This window comes from Mesoplodon bidens (genome assembly GCF_964165515.1).
Source record: "Mesoplodon bidens genome assembly, chromosome: 16".
Lineage (NCBI taxonomy): Eukaryota > Metazoa > Chordata > Mammalia > Artiodactyla > Ziphiidae > Mesoplodon > Mesoplodon bidens.
The window spans coordinates 62,488,302-62,510,590 of NC_138173.1; the positions used below are offsets into that span (position 1 = coordinate 62,488,302).

At 46.2% G+C, this 22,289-nt stretch overlaps 1 protein-coding gene across 2 annotated transcripts in view; it reads right to left on the reverse strand.

Annotated features, from left to right (window-relative positions):
* Positions 1–2,018: 2,018 nt before the first annotated feature.
* The window catches only part of LOC308604793 (uncharacterized protein C8orf76-like), a 30,125-nt gene continuing 9,854 nt past the window's right edge, over positions 2,019–22,289 (reverse strand). Inside the window, exons 5-7 of one of the 2 annotated variants that reach the window (XM_081214285.1) lie at positions 7,706–7,838; positions 2,565–2,672; positions 2,019–2,332 (exon numbers count right to left, since the gene is read on the reverse strand). In XM_081214285.1, the coding sequence (XP_081070411.1) occupies positions 2,228–2,332; positions 2,565–2,672; positions 7,706–7,838 (346 nt within the window). In that variant the 3' untranslated portion in view covers positions 2,019–2,227. Of the gene's footprint in view, positions 2,333–2,564; positions 2,673–2,696; positions 3,571–7,705; positions 7,839–22,289 lie in introns of those variants that run through there. The other variant, XM_081214286.1, reaches the window with a different exon arrangement.

The window sequence follows — 22,289 nt, forward strand, 5'->3', positions numbered from 1 at the left end:
TACCCTTTCCTGCCCTGCGTTACAGCTGGGGTACCGGGGTACAGGAGGCTGGGTTCTCACGTGGGTGGACGCACTGCTGCCAGGAGAGTGAGGTGGGGCGGGAGTGAGTGTGTGGGCAGATGCACGGAGACCACTTGGCGGTGCAGGACAGCGTTGATAGTGGGTCTGGGAGGAAAGCCAAGGGGCTGCAAGCTAAACGTCTGGGCAAAGTTAGAAGGCGACTAGGATGAGACGGGAAACCTAGAGAAGCTACGAGGGAAAAGGGCATATCCAGGAGGCCTAGATGAACGGGAGGAAGGGCTTTCAGCTCCAGAAAGAGAAATGGGCAACGTTTCTGAGCAGACTGCCTCAGCACTGTCAGACTTTTGGGGTATTAACCTTTTGTGCAAACAAAGATGCTGGCCGATTAATTCAGTGATTCTTCTCCACAAACATTTGGCGAGATGCCAGGTGTTCTGCCCTCGGGATACAAATATGAACAAGACAGTCCTAATCCCTGATTTTACAAAGTTTAAAGCGTCTCATGGAAAACAAACAGGCTATGACAAGACAGCGTAACAAGGGCCAATACAGGGGTCAAAGAGCAGGGAAGGAGCACAGCGCGAAACCTTCCACCACTTGGGGATCAAGACTTCTGGAAGCTGAAACCAGGCGGAGACCTGTGAGCCGAATACGAATTAGCCACATGAGGGCAGTGGGTGGGCAGAGGTTCCAGGCTGAGTTGCCGGCCTGAAAGCTTAAAGGTGACAAATAGGGCACATTCAAAGGTTGGGAGCGGGGAAAGACGAGAAGCCCCTGGGAGCCAAAGGCTATGTCGTGAAGGGCTTGGCAACCACGGTCCCTTTGGGCTCTATCCTGCAGGCCACCCACAACTAGACCATAAACTCCACAGTAACCAGTGTCTCCATGGCAACCACACAATGCCTGTCCCCTAACAGGATCCAGTAAGTGATTAGTAATGACTCAATGAAGGGATGGGGGGCAGTGGGGAGCGGTGAAGGGTTTCCATACTTTTTAATGGTTCCTAAAAATTGAAATGCCTGTTATATATACAAAGTCTTTTGTTTCACATTAGAGATAAATGACTAAACCTGCAATTGCTAGACATGTTCTCACTCATACTAAAAGAGTCTCAAACTATAAATAAAACCAGACCTTCGTCTGTTTTGGGAAGGGGCCTGGGAAAGGAAGAAACGAGCTGGTGAAGTGGAGGAGAAATCCTGATGACTTCACCTTTTTGCCCAGGGCTGGAATTTTCTTCCCTCTACTGAGAAAAAAAAATTAAAAGCTGTGTGGGACTACTGGGTATATACCCTGAGAAAACCGTTAATTCAAAGAGAGTCATGTACCACAATGTTCACTGCAGCTCTATTTACAATAGCCAGGACATGGAGGCAACCTAACTGTCCATCGACAGATGAGTGGATAAAGAAGATGTGGCACATATACACAATGGAATATTACTCAGCCATAAAAAGAAACGAAATTGAGTTATTTGTAGTGAGGTGGATGAACCTAGAGACTGTCAGAGTGAAGTAAGTCAGAAAGAGAAAAATAAATACCATGTGCTAACACATATATACAGTATCCAAAAAAAAAAAAGTTTCTGAAGAATGTAGGGGCAGGACAGGAATGAAGACGCAGACGTAGAGAATGGACTTGAGGACACGGGGAGGGGGAAGGGTAAGCTGGGACCAAGTGAGAGAGTGGCATGGACATATATACACTACCAAATGTAAGGTAGATAGCTAGTGGGAAGCAGCTGCATAGCACAGGGAGATCAGCTCAGTGCTTTGTGACCACCTAGAGGGGTGGGATAGGGAGGGTGGGAGGGAGACGCAAGAGGGAGGAGATATGGGGATATATGTATACGTATAGCTGATTCACTGTTATAAAGCAGAAACTAACACACCATTGTAAAGCAGTTACACTCCAATAAAGATGTTTAAAAAAAGAATATAACATTGAAATGTAATTATAATAATTTACAAAGGCACAAACATTTATTTATTTATTTATTTAACTTATTTTTGGCTGCTTTTTGGTTCTTCGTTGCTGTGTGGCTTTCTCTAGTTGCGGCGAGCGGGGGCTACTCTTCATTGCAGCGTGCGGCCTTCTCGTTGCGGTGGCTTCTGTTGTTGCGGAGCACGGGCTCTAGGCGCGCGGGCCCCAGCAGCTGTGGCACGTGGGCTCAGTAGTTGTGGCTCACAGGCTCCAGAGCGCAGGCTCAGTAGTTGTGGCACACGGGCTTAGTTGCCCAGCAGCATATGGGATCTTCCCAGGCCAGGGCTCGAACCCGTGTCCCCTGCACTGGCAGGCGGATTCTTAGCCGCTGTGCCACCAGGGAAGCCCATAAGCATTTTTAAAGAAAATAAACAAAATATTAGCCATGGGGAAAAAAAATGTTATGTGGGACAACACTTGATGAAGTTTTTGGTCTATTACTAAATTTCACTTCTCATAAGGGAGCTCTTCCACCCCGGATAATTCAAGTAAGCCTTTTGCATTTGAAGATGATGTTTTACTGATTATAATCTGTGTGGCTGAAAGGAGAGGATAAGCACCTGAGACAGGGCTCCATGGGTCTTGTGTTTCTGTACATCTTGTGAGCAAGGCACTTCCAGCCCTCCATTCCAGACTGTCTTCTCAACAATGCTTGCAAAGCAAACACCCTTAAAAAAGAGAGTGTTCTCCCCCGGAGCACAGGGCAGGCCTGCTTATTTGTTCGTTATAAAGGATCTGCGTCTCCTAAGCTCAGGGTTCCTCTCCTAAAATGCACCCCACTGCACGTACACTCTTTCGTTTGGGCTCATATGTGTCACCTGCCCTGGGACTTGGAGGCAAAGGAACTGACACAAATATGCGGAAGCTTATCCTGTTCCCTGGGCCACGCGTAATCAAGTCTCCTGCAGCATCTATGACACTGGCAGGTTAATGCGCGGGCTGACAGGTGTGGTAAAGTCTCAGAGCCTTCGCAGACCTCGACACACCCTTCCTGGAAATGGTTTACTATCGCACTGCAGCATTCTTGGTCATGCCTGATGAATTTACCTAAACAACGTAGATACTTACATCGCTGATTATAATAACTGTTTTTAAAAGACAATAAAATTTGTCTCTTTTATACACTTTCCCAACAGATTATCTTCTAAAGGGGCAGTGGGCCTCACATAAGTGAATGACAAAAATCTAAAAAGAAAACAAAAAACAGAAAAACTGAACACAGTAGAAATAAGCTGGGAGAGAAGCCATTTTTATAAGACATAAATAATTGTTTTTAATTCAGTATATTCCATGATTAGCAGTGGGCTCTGTCTGAAGTAAACCAGCACAATTAATACAAGATGTTTTGTTCTGTTTTTAAAGGGACCACTAAACCAACATCTGTATCTCTGTATGGAACTGATTTTCAAAGGGACAGAAGTGGTCTTTGATCTTTCTGAACCACTTGTCTTCAAATTCTTTCGAAGACGCGATCACCAAGGCAGTCAGGGCTGCAGGGCCAACACACTTCACCTCTGTGTGAACCTCATCTCTTATTTTTTCTGGGACGATATCTTCGCCCATAACCTGCAGTAGGAGGGAAAACAAAAAAACCAACCAACCCTGTCCCAATAACAGGGGAAACAGACACGGAATGAAGACCATGCTATTTATCAAGTGTAAATGATTTCGTACAGAAGGATTTCTTTAGCAGCCAGGGGACACCTCTAACCATTCAATATATCGAAAAGACGTTTATTCAGAAGCACTGATCCAAGACCGTATTTGTAAAACATCCCCTACTTCCAGTCTCATCTTCCCCTGAGTAAACAAATCACCAAAGCACTAGCAAGGCAGCAGTACCATTCAGGCTCCAGGCAGTGAGAGTCAACCTGCTTATACCACAGAGTATCCTCAGCTGACAAGAATGCACGGCGAGTGATCCTCCCTCCTCGTAAGTGACAGAAAAGCAGAGCTTGCACAGAATGTAACTGCTGCTGTGTAGAGAGCATAGATCCCTTCTCTTCGAAGTTCTCCAGAGAAGTCAAAGGCAGCAAACAGTGGAGCAGCAAGTAGCTGAGTCCACACTTCCACTTCCCTGATCCAGAGAGACTCCATCCCTCCAGAAAGGTTACCACAGCAACCTCAGGGACTTAAGAGCATGCCCCGCGCTCTAAAGGCACAATACTGCTCCCTACTGGTCAGACCCAGGTCCAGGTTCTGCGTTAGTTTCTCTTTGACAAGACACCCACAAAGTTAAGTTTGTAAGAAGCTTGCATCTGAACTCGCTAAGTGATCAGCCCACCTTTGGTAAGGACAGTGAACTAAAATTAAGTCCCAAAACATTTCCCACGATTCAGCATGAAAAGTTAGGGGGCCATTTGGCAGGGATGTTGTAGAGGGAATTTGTCACTTGGATTTGGACTAGATGGTCCCTAGGTCTCCTACAAACCCTGAGGTCCTATGTGTCCATGAATACTCAAATTATAATGGATTAGAAATCCACTCAAAGAACGGGTTCCACTGGCTTTAAATCTTCAAAGACTACTTATTGTTTGAGGCGAGAGCTGACGGGATGAACAGCAAGCAACTGTCAGGATTTATTAAGGCATGTTGTTTTCATCAATTCAAAGACAATTTTTGGTTTTGTATTTTAACATTTCTGAAATCAAGATGTATCTTATAACCACTGGTGTGTCATAGTGTAAAGAGCATCTTACTTTTCTTTTAGTGGCACATCAAATAATTATGTCTCAACAACTGATGACTGCTTGGACTCAATGAAATACAGTATTTTAAAATCTGGGGTATAACACCAAAAGTGTTTTTTTTTAATTAAAAAAAAAGAGAGAGAGAGAATTGAATAACAGTAATACTCAAACAGTGCAATATTCCAAAAAGCGGGCTCGGCAGGTATATCATTCACAGGTGTCAAAAAATCTGCAGAAGTCTTTGGCCAAATAAAAATTTAACCTTCTATATATCAAAAGTATCATAAACTTCAGAAACTACTGCAACATATACAAGGTTAGTAAGCCTAGTGTAGAGAGAGCTCTTAAAATTAATAAGAAAAGCAGAAACATACAAATAACGAAGAAAAAGCATGACTAGGTATTTCACAAAATACAAATGGCCAATGAATGTGTGAAAAAATTGTTCATTTTATTAGTAATCAAATAAACAGTAATATTAAAAAGCGCTATTTTTACCAACGAATGTACAGATTTTAAAAAGTACTAATATTAAGTTGTTCAATATAAAATTCTGGTTTTATGGTCAAAATGATTGAATACTGACCATTTCACATGGTTCAACCTAATACCTAGGTTTGGAGAAGGAAAATCAGTATTCTCCTATGCTGCTGGAGGGTATATAAACGGAACCAACCTTTCTTCTCTCTCTTTTTTTTATTGGCCACACCGCGTGACTTACAGGATCGTAGTTCCCTGACCAGGGACAAACCCGAGCCCTCAGCAGGGAAAGCACAGAGTCCTAACCACTGGACTGCCAGGGAATTCCCAGAGCCGACCTTTCTTAATAACAATTTGGAAACATGCTTTGAGGCTTTAAAATGTTCATATACTTTAACCCAGTGATTCCATTTCCAGTAATCTATTCTAAAACAAACACAAAAGCTGATTATTTTTGCAAAGACTTATTAAAATCGGTCCTGAATATTTGTTAAATGTCCAATACAGGACTGAAGTAAATAAATGGTAGCTCAACAAAAGCTCTAACTGGATTACTATCCAGTCATTAAAAATTATGCACTCAAATAATATTTAAGGGTACAGTGTCATGGTCATACCACAACGCTAGGCAAAAATATCAGCCTATAAAATAAAGTGCAATTTGGCAGCTCCTCAGAAAGTTAGACACAGAATGACCAGACGACACAGCAACTCCATTCTCAGGTAGATGCCCAAAAGAATTGAAATCAGGAACTCAAACAGATACTGGTATGCCAATGTCCACAGCAGTATTATTCACAAAAGCCAAAAGGCAGAAAACAATGCAAGTGCCCATCAACAGATGATGAATGGACAAATAGGATGTGGAGTGTGTGTGTGTGTACACATACACACAAACAATGGAATATTATTCAGCCATAAAAAGGAATGAAGTTCTGATACATATGGAAGAACCTTGAAAACATTATGCTAAGTGAAATAAGCCAGACATAAAAGGAAAAATACTGTATGATTCCACTATTTGAAATATCTAGCACAGGCAAACTCACAGACACAAAAAGCAGATTAGAGGTTACCAGAGGTTGGGGTAGGGGTGGGGTGGGGAAAGGGAATGGGAATTATTGCTTAATGGTTAAAGTGTTTCTATTTGGAGTGATGAAAACGTTTTGGAAAGAGTGCTGGTGGTTGCACAACACTGCGAATGTAACTAATGCCACTGAATTGTACACTAAACAGCAATTAAGATGGAATTTTTTTGTGTGTGGTATGCGGGCCTCTCACTGTTGTGGCCTCTCCCGTTGCGGAGCACAGGCTCCAGACACACAGGGTCAGCGGCCATGGCTCACGGGCCCAGCCGCTCCGCGGCATGTGGGATCTTCCCGGACCGGGGCACGAACCCGTGTTCCCTGCATCGGCAGGTGGACTCTCAACCACTGCGCCACCAGGGAAGCCCAAGATGGCAAATTTTATGTTAGATATATTTTTTATCACCAAAAAAAAAAAAAAAAGAGGGGGAAGGGGAACTGTTATAACATTAAAGAGATGTAAGAGACAAAAGAATCAAACACAGTATGTGGACCTTATATGGACTCTAATTCAAATAAAACAACTATAAAAAGAAAAAAGTATGTAATTAAGAAATATTTAAGGATACAGGGTCATGCTCATGTCACAATGTTAAGTAAGAGTAACAGAGCACAAAATGAAATGCGCATTATCATCCCAAAGAGGACCCAGACATTTCTTTTTTAAAAAGCTATTTTAAATGCAGGTATTTCCCATGCATTGTCCAGGCAGAGGACTACTATTCCAGTCACACATGGGGAAGAATATGAACATGTTTAAGACACCTTGTAAGGATGTCTTACTTATAAGGAACTTAAAATCTAGCTGAAAAGATAAGACATTTTTAAATTCTGGGAGGGCCCCACAGAGCTCTCTATTCCAGCAACCACTGTATCTGAGTTCAGGGAGAAATTGCCACAGACCAAGTTAAAAAAAAAACTTGACATCTGAATTTCTCTGCAACCATCAAAGTAGTAACAGGGTGGAGCAGAAGGAAACTGGACTTGGAGCTGGATGGGCTCCAAACTAGTTCTGCCACTTAAAACCTGACCTTAGGCAAGTCACGGCCTCTGCGAGCCTCACTCCAGCTCCCCCCATCCCACAGGCTGTTCTGAGGATGAACAGGAGAAAAAACAGACAGAAGAGCTGCCCAAACGTCAAGTCACTCATTCATTCATTTATTCAGCACTCACAAATCAATTACGGGGCATTTCTGATGTTCAAGCCGGCAGGTACTAACAAGCACTGACAAGTAAACGAAACACAGCCCCTGCCTCACAGCACGCTCCTGCTCAGAGGATGAAGGGGCCGCTTTCGGGGGTTAAGTGATCAAAAGGCACGTAAAGGAGGGAGACAGAAGTCCTTCAGAAGATGCGACCTGGCCCTGTTTTTTAAAAAATGGTCTCGGAGCCAGGAAAAACATCTATGACACTTTGCTTCACATAAACCCTAGAGGACACACTCACCTCTGCTATCAACAGCAAAGTGTCTTCTTTGAAGCTGAACCCTTTCATTTTAGCTTCAATTTCCTGCTGAGTCTTTAAGTTCCTCTCCAAAGCAAACGATGTTTGCTGAGATTGGGCGAGCTGAAGCAAAAGCCTGAAAAACAGAAAGTCCCAATGTTTATTAGGCTCACAGAAAGGACAGCAGTGAGTACATGTTCATACACAGCACTGGAACTGGCTGGGCTGGATGTGAGTCCAACCCGGCTAAAGGGAAGGTCCTCACCTTCATTTGAATCCCTAAAGCTCCTTACTCTCAACAAACTGCCCAACTTTACACTGGAGAGTTATCTTTTCTAAAATTCATAGACCAAAACTTCTCAAAGGAATCTTTAGAGAGCAAGCCTCAAAAGAGCTTCCTGTAGAAGTCAAGTGATTGAAAGCACAAACAATGCAGAGTGCAAAGAACAAACCTCCCCATCAAAGGCTCCTCCCCAGAAGGGTCAGGATGTAGCTCTCTGAAGTCGGCGCTCTATGACCCTTCCGTCTCCCTGGGCCTCAAGGACTAACAGGATCTCTAGCACGCTTCTGTTACCCACGGCAGGGCCAACCCCTCCACGGCCCTCAGAGGGCCGCTCTGCAACTGGCTCACCCCGGTCTCCCCGTCACGGTCACGGCCTGGTCTCCTCTTGCTCTCCTCCCACACCTCCTGCTCTTCACTGTTTTTCTAAAATGCTGACTGCAGGGCTTCCCTGGTGGCGCAGTGGTTGAGAGTCCGCCTGCCGATGCAGGGGACATGGGTTCGTGCCCCGGTCCGGGAAGATCCCACATGCCGCGGAGCGGCTGGGCCCGTGAGCCATGGCCGCTGGGCCTGCGCGTCCGGAGCCTGTGCTCCGCAACGGGAGAGGCCACAACGGTGAGAGGCCCGCTTACCACAGAGAAAAAAATAAAATGCTGACTGCAGATTTTTCCAATTCCCCTCAGGCCTCACTGCTACGTCCAGAAGCACTCAGCTCTCCTGTTCACTCACCTCCTGTCTTGAGAAATGCCCCCCACACTACTCTAGGAATTGAGGGATGTTGGTGAGCACAACAGACAGGTTTCTGACTCAAGGAACGGAAGGAGAGCAAAAGCACAAGCAAATAAGATCATCTCAGGCGGTGACGAAGGCCATGAAACAAAAACTCAAGACAGGGTGGACGAAGCGTCCACCTCAGGTGGGGCAGTGATGGAAGGCCTTTCTGAGCTACCACTCAAACTAAGGCTCAAATGGTGAGGAACCAGCCACAGGCACACGTCGGGGAAGAGGCCCCTGCCAGAAGAACCAGCTTGACGCGTCTGAAAATCAGGAAGATCTCTGTGGCCGGAACACAGCCAAGAAGAAAACAAACTGTAGTGAAAGAGGAGAAAAAGACAGGCCGGGCCAACTCACGTAAGCCCCTGCAGGCCACGGAAAGAAACGTGCAGTTTACAGAAGTGCAATGGGAAGCCGCTGGGGTTTTATCCAAGAACATGACCTCACCGGCCTTCACTCTGACTCTTCACATCACCCACCTGGCCTCTGGAGGCACTTACACACGTGGCCTCTTTAGGTCCTTGCTTTCTCTCTCTTGCTCCTGAAGTTACTTGAAAATACAGCTTAGCCCAGCTGCCCCCATTTCATGTTCATTCACCCTCAGTCCTCTGCCGTCCGCCCTGTCACCGCGTCGCTACTGGAAGTGCCTCCTCAAAGGTCTCACAAGACCTCTCGCCTTCAAAGCCTCTTCTCACTCCATCTGATCGCTGGTCTTTCCTGGAGCTCCTCAACCTCCGCCTCCCTTCTTCTGAGCTCGGCTCCCACTTGTAATGGAAAACTCCGGCTGGATTCCCACCCTCGATCCGCTCTGCCCTGTCCTGTCTCAGTGGAGGCACCACCACCCACCCTCACCCGCAAGGCCAACTCTTCAGGGTGGCCTGACTCTGCCGTCCTCCCCTCCCCGCCCCGGCCTAACCCACACATTCAGCCCGTCACCAAGTCCCGTCTGCTCCATCCTCCGTGCCATCCATTTCCCCTTTTGATGCTCAGCGCACTGGGCTAGGTCAGGGCCTCGGCACCATCCACCGATCAGTCCACAGCCCCTTCCCTTGTGTCCCTGGATCCAAACTCCCTCCTCCAATACGTCCTCCTAGCCACCAGATCTCCCTCGAAATCAGAGCTCTTGTCACACCACCTGAACATTTAAATACTCTTCAGATCTTCAGCATAAGGACCAAACTCTTTAAGATGACATTTACCGCCTTGTGCTAATGAAAACAAAACAGCAGACGTACAACACTTACCAAACGTTTACGCACACTGCACACCACAGTAAGTGCTTCAGATGCTTTAAACCTCACAGCTCCACAAAGTAGGCATTTCCCCATTTCTCCATCTGTCAAGATGAGGAAACTGGAGATGGGAGAGGTGAAGTAATTTGTGCAAGGTCAGACGGTGAGCGAGCAAGCGCGGAAGTCCAGGCTCATTCCCTCAATAACAACGAGTTATTAGGTTCCTTAAAATGGGATCTGACTCCAAGGTCCTGCCTCCTGCTCACGACGCTGTTCTGGTCTCGGGGTCCACAGCCCACCTCTCGGTCTCCTGCCACCAAAGCTGCTCTCACTGCACCGGACCACGTGACACCACCGTGCTACACCCGCCCTTCCACTCCTTGGGCCGTGCTTTCTCTCTCGCAAGATATCCTGGCAAGAACACAGGCTCTGGAGTCAAAGATCTGGGTCCAGATCCTGGCAGCACTTCACAGCTGCGCCACCTTGGGCATGATTCCTAATCAGCTCCCCAGTCTGTACACTGGGATGCCAACATCTACCCCAGAGAGTGGTGAGGGTTAAAATGAAATGATGTATACACAGCATCGAGTACACATTCATCTACACAACTGACAAATGTTCCCAGGAGCCCCGTTCCCTCTGTGGAGGTCTTTCTTCCTGCCACTCTGCACAGCTCCCGGGTGCTGGTCCCTGAAGGGTTCTCTGCCACTGACACACTGTTTAGCACCTGTGCTGCCGGTCACCGACTGCACATATGTTTTCCTCAATACGCTGAGCAGTGTAAGGAAAGGGACTCTTTTGATGATCTTTATGATCCCAGGCCCCAGCAGGAGCCTGGAAGCCAGCTGTCGTTCAATGCACTTCTGAATTAAAGTGATATAGGCAATAATAAACATCCGCTGCAGGAAGTTTAAAATCTGCCAAATAGATACCGCTTTTCAGTAAGACTCACTGTTAACATCAATACTTATTGAATTCTTCAGAGTTTTAAAAAAATAAAAATAAACAAAACAAAACCCAATGCTACGTTTTTTTTTTGGTACTATCTGAGACCTAAGAGAGTCTGTTTCTCTCATAAATTATAGAACTGGTCCAGTGTATTCTCCCCTTTCCCTAAACTCTTTTTTTTTTTTCTGCGTTCTGAAACTTCTACATGTCACACGCGTGATACATAACACACAATATGTCAGCCCCAGGAGACAGAAAACACTCCAATGAAGCAAGCCAAAGAAACAAGTTTCAAACAAGGGAAAGCGATGTGTAGACCAGGATTTCTCAGTTCTTTCCGGTCATGCTGTAGCTTCCAGCTCCTGAATAACAACACGTTTCCCTTGCCCTAGACACCCAAGAGTACGTCTCCTATCTTGGGCATAAGAATCTCTAGAGTTACATATGTGTAGTAAAGAGTGGAGCCAGCTGGCATACTCACAATGACCAAATTGTGTTGATCGTACCTTAAACCAATACAGCGCTCCACAATGAAGTTGCAATAAATGATATATTTGCTTTCCAGACATGAATGAGATGCCTTACTGGATATACTCCAGGAAGGCCAGAGAAACTGGAATAATTTACTGGTGAATTTCTTTCAGGATAGCCCATGGTTTATCTAGAATATAATCTTGACATATCTGGATCCTTCAAACTAGACCAAAGGGAAAATCTGGGTTGCAAGCCTCAATGAGAAATGTGGGATGCTGCTATGCCGACAACTGGTGCTCCCTGACCTGTATCTTCTGAGACTAGAACCCAGTGTGGTGGATGACCAATTCATGAGTTGAACAAAAGAAGACCTCCTACAGCGCAGTGTATGTGTTCGTTACATGTACGGCACTTAGGGCTAAGTACCATAAGGACTACAAGAAAACAACAACAAAAAGTAAAAGATGAAGCATATGTGATAAGGAGGCACCACAGTCCAGAGCACGAGCTCTGGAATCACACAGGCTTGTTTCGAATCCCTGCTAAGCCACTAGCATCTGTATACCCTGAAGAACAGTGCAAGGTTTAAATGTTGTTTGACCAAATTTCAAAAAAGAAGTGAAGAAAGAACCTATCTGCCAGGAAGGGACATCGTGGGGTGCAGGATCCAGTCGGATCAGGGCTCTGCATCCCCTGCTCAGAAACCTTCGCCGCCTGGCTCATGGTGATGCTGGCGGCTGAGCAGCCCTGGAGAAGGCGATCCTGTCTCCAGGCCTCGCAGAGAAGCTGGGGAGGTCCCTGGAGGAGGCTGGTCCACAGCCTGGCAAGCTCTGGGTGCCTCCTGCCCTCAGCTCTGAGCAGGCTCTGGTCTCTGGGCCCCGCTGCGGCGAAGGGCTGGCCCATACGTACCCAGGGCTGAGGGGCCTGCAGAGCCGGTGCCCAGGCAGGGTGAGCTCTGGAGGAGAAGGCTTCCACAGTCCCCAACAGTGTCCGCACGGTGGCCCATCCGGTGCCAAACACCTGCCCCCCACAGCGAGAAGTCCCAGCCACTAGGAAGTCCAGAAGGGGTCAGGCTCTGGGGCCCCGCCCTTTGCCCTTGGGCTGGGGTTTCTCCGGCGGGGCTGGGCTTGCACGCGCCCCCCGCCCCCACGCGCCGCCCGCCCCGCCCTTTCTCTGTGACGTGTACAACGGACATGTCACAAGCGCCAGCCTGAGCCATCCAGTGTCCAGTGCGTGCTAGACCTGGAGAGGAGGTGAAGCCAGGGAGAAGCTCTCCCGGTTTCACACTCTACTCTCTACTCTCGGATCGCTTGGCGCACAACCGGTTCTACATGGGAAATTTACGATGCCAATTTCGTACCCGGCTCCGCCGCTGCCGGCCCCGCCGTGGGGCCCCACTGGGCCGTCATCCGCTGGTTTTGCCCTCCCGGGAGGCTGCCCCATCTGACCGGGAGCACCCCGCTGCTCCAGCGCCTGCCATCTGCCCTGGTCGCAGGCTGTCCCACCGGCATCGAGGGCCTTTATCGCCTGCCCTTTACATCGCACCAAGAAGGCGCGGTACAAGGCAGGCCAGGTACAAGGCCCTGCGGGTGCTTCTCCTGGTGAACTGGAGGGACTCGCCAAAGAAGCCCGTGCTGGCTGCTTTTATTTCCATGACGTTCGGCCACTCGAGAGCCATCAGGATTCCTCCACGCAGGCTCCAATTTACCCTCCTGCGTTCACCACCTGAGCAGGTAGTCAAGGTTAGGAAGCCGGTACCATCCAGTCACCTCCCACTTCCTTCCCCAAAGGAGAGGGAGGTGAAGGTCCAAGAAGAGCCCCGAAGAGGCCTGGCAAAGATGGAGGATCACACAGAGACCGAAGGAGAGGACGGTCGGAAGAGGGGCCACCGTAGCAGTGGGGATATACCGTTGACATCTAGGCCCCAGGAGGCCAGTGGGGTCCTCACTTCCCTCAAGTGCAACCCTGAGCCTCTGGACCTCCTTCCCAAGCAGCCAGAAGACAACTGGAGTGAGAACGCCCAGGTGTCTCCAGTGAGCCCCTTCTCGGAAAGCCACGTCACCTGCTCAGATGGAGATCCTGGAGATGTCCTGCTTCCTTGGAAGCCTGAGTCGCATGCCATGGTGCTCTGTGTCCCAGCCGCATGCCGCTGCCCGCTGCTGGTGAGGCCAAGAAACGAAGTGCCGGGTGAAGACCACCGGCCCCCATCAACAGGCTCACCGATGTCTGGGAAGGAGCTGCAGCGTGAAACATCTTCGCAGATCCCAGCAAGAAGCTCCTCTTCCCTGGCATCTGCCAGCAGTAGGCCCGGCAAGCGGAAGATTCCCCTGACAAGGGATTGTGCTGAGCGGCCCCCTCCTCCCAAGCTTCCGTGCTTAGCTGCTGCTAAAAACCCAGGCACCTGGCTTCAGAGAATCTCCTGCCCTTGTAGTCAGAATTGCATCCCAGAAACAGGGTTGATATCCAGCTTGCTTCTAATAGTTCCATACCTTTTCTCTCTGTGGTGCCACAACCGGTTCTACATGGGAACTTTACTATGCAACTTTCATACCTGGCCCCGCCAATGCTGGCCCCGCCGTGGGGCCCCACTGGGCCGTCATCCGCTGGTTTTGCCCTCCCGGGAGGCTGCCCCATCTGACTGGGAGCACCCCGCTGCTCCAGCGCGTGCCTTCTGCCCTGGTCGCAGGCTGTCCCACCGGCATCGATTGCCTTTATCGCCTGCCCTTTACATCGCGCCAAGAAGGCGCGGTACAAGGCAGGCCAGGTACAAGGCCCTGCGGGTGCTTGTCTTGGTGAACAGCAGGGACTCGTCAGAGAAGCCCTTGCTGGCTGCTTTTGTTTCCATGACGTTCGGCCACTCGAGAGCCATCAGGATTCCTCCACGCAGGCTCCAATTTACCCTCCTGCGTTCACCACCTGAGCAGGTAGTCAAGGTTAGGAAGCCGGTACCATCCAGTCACCTCCCACTTCCTTCCCCAAAGGAGAGGGAGGTGAAGGTCCAAGAAGAGCCCCGAAGAGGCCTGGCAAAGATGGAGGATCACACAGAGACCGAAGGAGAGGACGATCGGAAGAGGGGCCACCGTAGCAGTGGGGATATACCGTTGACATCTAGGCCCCAGGAGGCCAGTGGGGTCCTCACTTCCCTCAAGTGCAACCCTGAGCCTCTGGACCTCCTTCCCAAGCAGCCAGAAGACAACTGGAGTGAGAACGCCCAGGTGTCTCCAGTGAGCCCCTCCTCGGAAAGCCACGTCACCTGCTCAGATGGAGATCCTGGAGATGTCCTGCTTCCTTGGAAGCCTGAGTCGCATGCCATGGTGCTCTGTGTCCCAGCCGCATGCCGCTGCCCGCTGCTGGTGAGGCCAAGAAACGAAGTGCCGGGTGAAGACCACCGGCCCCCATCAACAGGCTCACCGATGTCTGGGAGGGAGCTGCAGCGTGAAACATCTTCGCAGATCCCAGCAAGAAGCTCCTCTTCCCTGGCATCTGCCAGCAGTAGGCCCGGCAAGCGGAAGATTCCCCTGACAAGGGACTGTGCTGAGCGGCCCCCTCCTCCTAAGCTTCCGTGCTTAGCTGCTGCTAAAAACCCAGGCACCTGGCTTCAGAGAATCTCCTGCCGAATCCGTACATACTTTTCTTCAGGTAATCTGCTTCGGGATAGCTTTCCTCATTGATCAGACCAAACTCCATTAAGCTCTATCACACTGACACTTACCACAAACCAGAGGAACATTAAAAGGCAAGTACTACGGAATGCTGTAGTAGATGTTGTAAGCCACATAACTTACTTTCAAATGAAGGTGTTCATCATCAATCGGTAACGGTCATAGCTTCATTAGTATTCATCGACCTGCAGGATGCTCCTGGTAAGATTGTCAGGTTTTAACCAAGTCATTTTCCAGCAAACCTTCTCCCATACGTTTCGGAACTTTCCTTTGCATCTCTGCCTCTCCACGGAACAGCTCCGTTCCACCGAAAGCCATTGCTCTTGCGGGGCATCTAGTACCACCCGGAAGCTCCCAGGTCCTGACGTAAAAGACCGAGCGGTGTCGCCAGCAGTTCCCTGTATAGTCTCTCCTCCCTAAACTCTTATACACTATGGATCCAAAACCATGGGAGTCCCTGAACCATGGGAATTCCCTGTAGAAGGAATTAAACGTTGTTTATTTCTGTTATTAATAGTGAGTTGAACACACGAGCAGATTTCCTTCTTCGGTAGCTTTCTGTGGAATGTGAGTGAAAAATTCCTTGTTTAAAATATTGCTTCCCCTGTGTGCAAGCACAGGTCACTCTCCACACCCCCATTCCGGGGAGCCTGTGCAGCCCGCCACTGCCAGGGTCCCGGGATCCAGGGACAACTTCCCCGGGAGAACACACAGTGTGCCTCACGCTGGTGCAACGTCACGCCGGCCTCTGCCGCCGCAGGCTCACCCTGCATCCGTGCCCCTCCCTCCCTGGCCTGAGTGAGCCAGAGCGCCCGAAGCAGCTGCTCCTTTAACCCCGTCCTGTCTGAGCGAAGAACAGAAGCCTGAAGGCGACCTACACGCAGAGGCGGGTGCAAACCCAAAGCTGAGCCCCAGGAGCTGTGAGAATAAAGAAGAGAAAGGGAAATCTCTCCCAGCAGCCTCAGGAGCAGCAGATTAAAGCTCCACAATCAACTTGATGTACCCTGCATCTCTGGAATACCTGAAGAGACAACGAATCATCCCAAACTGAGGAGGTGGACTTTGGGAGCAACGACATACATTTATTTTTCCCTTTTTCTCTCTTTGTGAGTGTGTATGTGTATGCTTCTGTGTGTGATTTTGTCTGTATAGCTTTGCTTTTACCATTTGTCCTAGGGTTCTGTCTATTGTTTTTTAATTACTTAAAAAAAATTTTTTTAGTAATTATTTCTTTTTATTCGAATAACTATTTTATTTTATTTTACTTTATTTTATTTTGTCTTCTTTCTTTTTTTTTTTTTTTTTCTCCCTTTTATTCTGAGCTGTGGGGATGACATGCTCTTGGTGCTCCAGCCAGGCGTCAGGGCTGTGCCTCTGAGGTGGGAGAGCCAAGTTCAGGACACTGGTCCACAAGAGACGTCCCAGCTCCACATAATATCAAACGGCGAAAATCTCCCAGAGGTCTCCATCTCAACACCAGCACCCAGCTCCACTCAACGACCAGCAAGCTACAGCGCAGGACACCCTATGCCAAACAACTAGCAAGACAGGAACACAACACCACCCATTAGCAGAGAGGCTGCCTAAAATCATAATAAGGTTACGGACACCCCAAAACACCCAGCCGGACGCGGTCCTGCCCACCAGAAAGACAAGATCCAGGCTCATCCACCAGAAAACAGGCACTAGTCCCCTCCACCAGGAAGCCTACACAACCCACTGAACCAATCTTAGCCACTGGGGACAGACACCAAAAACAACGGGAACCAATAACCTGCAGCGGGCAAAAATGAGACCCCAAACACAGTAAGTTAAGCAAAATAAGTCAGAGAAACACACAGCAGATGAAGGAGAGAGGCAAAAACCCGCCACATCTAACAAATGAAGAGGAAATAGGCAGTCTGCCTGAAAAAGAATTCAGAATAATGATACTAAATATGATCCAAAATCTTGGAAATAGAATGGAGAAAATATAAGAAACATTTAACAAGGACCTAGAAGAACTAAAGAGCAAACAAACAATGATGAACAACACAATAAATGGAATTAAACAGTCTCTAGAAGGATTCAATAGCAGAATAACTGAGGCAGAAAAACGGATAAGTGAGGTGGAAGATAAAATAGTGGAAATAACTACTGCAGAGCAGAATAAAGAAAAAAGAATGAAAAGAATTGAGGACAGTCTCAGAGACCTCTGGGACAACACTAAACGCACCAACATTCGAATTATAGGGGTCCCAGAAGAAGAAGAGAAAAAGAAAGGGACTGAGAAAATATTTGAAGAGATTGTAGTTGAAAACTTCCCTAATATGGGAAAGGAAATAGTTAATCAAGTCCAGGAAGCACAGAAGGTCCCACACAGGATAAATCCAAGGAGAAACACGCCAAAACACATATTAATCAAACTAACAAAAATTAAATACAAAGAAAAAATATTAAAAGCAGCATGGGAAAAACAACAAATAACACACAAGGGAATCCCCATAAGGTTAACAGCTGACCTTTCAGCAGAAACTCTGCAAGCCAGAAGGGAGTGGCAGGACATATTTAAAGTGATGAAGGAGAAAAACCTACAACCAAGATGACTCTACCCAGCAAGGATCTCATTCAGATTTGATGGAGAAATTAAAACCTTTACAGACAAGCAAAAGCTAAGAGAATTCAGCACCACCAAACCAGCTTTACAACAGACGCTAAAGGAACTTCTCTAGGCAGGAAACACAAGAGAAGGAAAAGACCTACGATAACAAACCCAAAACAATTAAGAAAATGGTGATAGGATCATACACATCGATAATTACCTTAAATGTAAATGGATTAAATGCGCCAACCAAAAGACATAGACTAGCCGAATGGACACAAACACGAGACCCGTATATATGCTGTCTACAAGAGACCCACTTCAGACCTAGGGACACATACAGACTGAAAGTGAGGGGATGGAAAAAGATACTCCATGCAAACGGAAATCATAAGAAAGCTGGACTAGCAATTCTCATATCAGGCAATATAGACATTTTATGCACCCAACATATAGGAGCACCTCAATACATAAGGCAAATACTTACAGCCATAAAGGGGGAAATCGACAGTAACACAATCATAGTAGGGGACTTTAACACCCCACTTTCACCAATGGACAGATAATCCAAAATGAAAATAAGGAAACACAAACTTTAAATGATACATTAAACAAGATGGACTTAATTGATATTTGTAGGACATTCCATCCAAAAACAACAGAATACACATTCTTCTCAAGTGCTCATGGAACATTCTCCAGGATAGATCATATCTTGGGTCACAAATCAAGCCTTGGTAAATTTAAGAAACCTGAAATTGTCTCAAGTATCTTTTCTGACCACAACGCTATAAGACTAGATATCAATTACAGGAAAAAATGTGTAAAAAATACAAACACATGGAGGCTAAACAATACACTACTAAATAACCAAGAGATCACTGAAGAAATCAAACAGGAAATCAAAAAATACCTAGAAACAAATGACAATGAAAACATGACAACCCAAAACCTATGGGATGCAGCAAAAGCAGTTCTAAGAGGGAAGTTTATAGCAATACAATCCTACCTCAAGAAACAAGAAACAAATAAACAACTTAACCTTACACCTAAAGCAATTAGAGAAAGAAGAACAAAAAAACCCCAAAGTTAGCAGAAGGAAAGAAATCATAAAGATCAGATCAGAAATAAATGAAAAACAAATGAAGGAAACGATAGCAAAGATCAATAAAACTAAAAGCTAGTTCTTTGAGAAAATAAACAAAATTGATAAACCTTTAGCCAGACTCATCAAGAAAAAAAGGGAGAAGACAAATCAATACAATTAGAAATGAAAAAGGAGAAGTAACAACTGACACTGCAGAAATACAAAGGATCATAAGAGATTACTACAAGCAACTATATGCCAATAAAATGGACAACCTGGAAGAAATGGACAAATTCTTAGAAATGCACAACCTTCAGAGACTGAACCAGGAAGAAACAGAAAATATGAACAGACCAATCACAAGCACTGAAATTGAAACTGTGATAAAAAATCTTCCAACAAACAAAAGCCCAGGACCAGATGGCTTCACAGGCGAATTCTATCAAACATTTAGAGAAGAGCTAACACCTATCCTTCTCAAACTCTTCCAAAATAGAGCAGAGGGAGGAACACTCCCAAACTCATTCTACGAGGCCACCATCATCCTGATACCAAAACCAGACAAAGATGTCACAAAGAAAGAAAATTACAGGCCAGAATCACTGATGAACATAGATGCAAAAATCCCCAACAAAATACTAGCAAATAGAATCCAACAGCACATTAAAAGGATCATACACCATGATCAAGTGGGGTTTATCCCAGGAATGCAAGGATTCTTCAATATACGCAAATCAATCAATGTGATACACCATATTAACAAACTGAAGGAGAAAAACCATATGATCATCTCAACAGATGCAGAGAAAGCTTTTGACAAAATTCAACATCGATTTACGATAAAAACCCTCCAGAATGTAGGCACAGAGGGAACTTAGCTCAACATAATAAAGGCCATATATGACAAACTCATAGCCAACATTGTCCTCAATTGTGAAAAACTGAAACCATTTCCACTAAGATCAGGAAGAAGACAAGGTTGCCCACTCTCACCACTATTATTCAACATAGTTTTGGAAGTTTTAGCCACAGCATCAGAGAAGAAAAATAAATAAAAGGAATCCAAATTGGAAAAGAAGAAGTAAAGCTGTCACTGTTTGCAGATGACATGATACTACACATAGAGAATCCAAAAGATGCTACCAGAAAACTACTAGAGCTAACCAATGAATTTGGTAAAGTGCCAGGATACAAAATTAATGCACAGAAGTCTCTTACATTCCTATACACTAATGATGAAAAATCTGAAAGAGAAATTAAGGAAACACTCCCATTTACCACTGCAACAACAGAAAAATAAAATATCTAGGAATAAACCTACCTAAGGAGACAAAAGACCTGTATGCAGAAAATTATAAAACACTGATGAAAGAAATTAAAGATGAGGGCTTCCCTGGTGACGCAGTGGTTGAGAGTCTGCCTGCCGATGCAGGGGACACGGGTTCGTGCCCTGGTCTGGGAGGATCCCACATACCGCGGAGCGGCTGGGCCCGTGAGCCATGGCCGCTGAGCCTGCGCGTCCGGAGCCTGTGGTCCGCAACGGGAGAGGCCACAACAGTGAGAGGTCGCGTACCACAAACAAACAAAAAAAAAAAAAAAAAAAAGAAATTAAAGATGATACAAATAGATGGAGAGATACACCATGTTCTTGCATTGGAAGAATCAACATTGTGAAAATGACTATACTACCCAAAGCAATCTACAGATTCAATGCAATCCCTATCAAACTACCAATGGCATTTTTCACAGAACTAGAACAAAAAATTTCACAATTTGTATGGAAACACAAAAGACCCTGAATAGCCAAAGCAGTCTTGAGAAAGAAAAACGGAGCTGGAGGAATCAGGCTCCCTGACTTCAGACTATACTACAAAGCTATAGTAATCAAGACAGTACGGTACTGGCACAAAAACAGATGTACAGATCAATGGAACAGGATAGAAAGCCCAGAGGTAAACCCACACACATATGGTCACCTTATCTTTGATAAAGGAGGCAAGAACATACAGTGGAGAAAAGACAGCCTCTTCAATAAGCGATGCTAGGAAAACTAGACAGCTACATGTAAAAGAATGAAATTAGAACACTCCCTAACACCATACAAACAAATAAACTCAAAATGGATTAAAGACCTAAATGTAAGGCCAGACACTATCAAACTCTTAGAGGAAAACACAGGCAGAACACTCTATGACATAAATCACAGCAAGATCCTTTTTGGCCCACCTCCTAGAGAAATGGAAATAAAACAAAAATAAATAAATGGGACCTAATGAAACTTAAAAGCTTCTGCACAGCAAAGGAAACCATAAACAAGACCAAAAGACAATCCTCAGAATGGGAGAAAATATTTGCAAATGAAGCAACTGACAAAGGATTAATCTCCAAAATTTACAAGCAGCTCATGCAGCTCAATATCAAAAAAACAAACAACCCAATCCAAAAATGGGCAGAAGACCTAAATAGACATTTCTCCACAGAAGATATACAGATTGCCAACAAACACATGAAAGAATGCTCAACATCATTAATCATTAGAGAAATGCAAATCAAACTACAATGAGATATCATCTCACACCGATCAGAATGGCCATCATCAAAAAATCTAGAAATAATAAATGCTGGAGAGGGTGTGGAGAAAAGGGAACATTCTTGCACTGTTGTTGAGAATGTAAATTGATAGAGCCACTATGGAGAACAGTATGAACGTTCCTTAAGAAACTACAAATAGAACTACCATATGACCCAGCAATCCCACTACTGGGCATATACCCTGAGAAAACCGTAATTCAAAAAGAGTCATAGGGCCTCCCTGGTGGCGCAGTGGTTGAGAGTCCGCCTGCCGATGCAGGGGATACGGGTTCGTGCCCCGGTTCGGGAGGATCCCATATGCCGCGGAGCGGCTGGGCCCGTGAGCCATGGCCGCTGAGCCTGCGCATCCGGAGCCTGTGCTCCGCAACGGGAGAGGCCACAACAGTGAGAGGCCCGCATACCGCAAAAAAAAAAAAAAAAAAAAAAAAAAAAAAAGAGTCATGTACCAAAATGTTCATTGCAGCTCTATTTAAATAGCCAGGACATGGAAGCAACCTAAGTGTCCATCAACAGATGAATGGATAAAGAAGATGTGGCACATATACACAATGGAATATTACTCAGCCATAAAAAGAAACGAAATTGAGTCATTTGTAGTGAGGTGGATGGACCTAGACTCTGTCATAGAGAGCGAAGTAAGTCAGAAAGAGAAAAACAAATACCGTATGTTAACACATATATATGGAATCTAAAAAAAAAAAAAAAAAAAAGAGGTCATGAAGAACCTAGGGGCAAGACAGGAATAAAGACACAGACCTACTAGAGAATGGACCTGAGCACATGGGGAGGGGGAAGGGTAAGCTGGGACATAGTGAGAGAGTGGCACGGACATATATACACTTCCAAATGTAAAATAGATAGCTAGTGGGAAGCAGCCGCATAGCACAGGGAGATCAGCTCGGTGCTTTGTGACCACCTAGAGAAGTGGGATAGGGAGGGTGGGAGGGAGGGAGACGC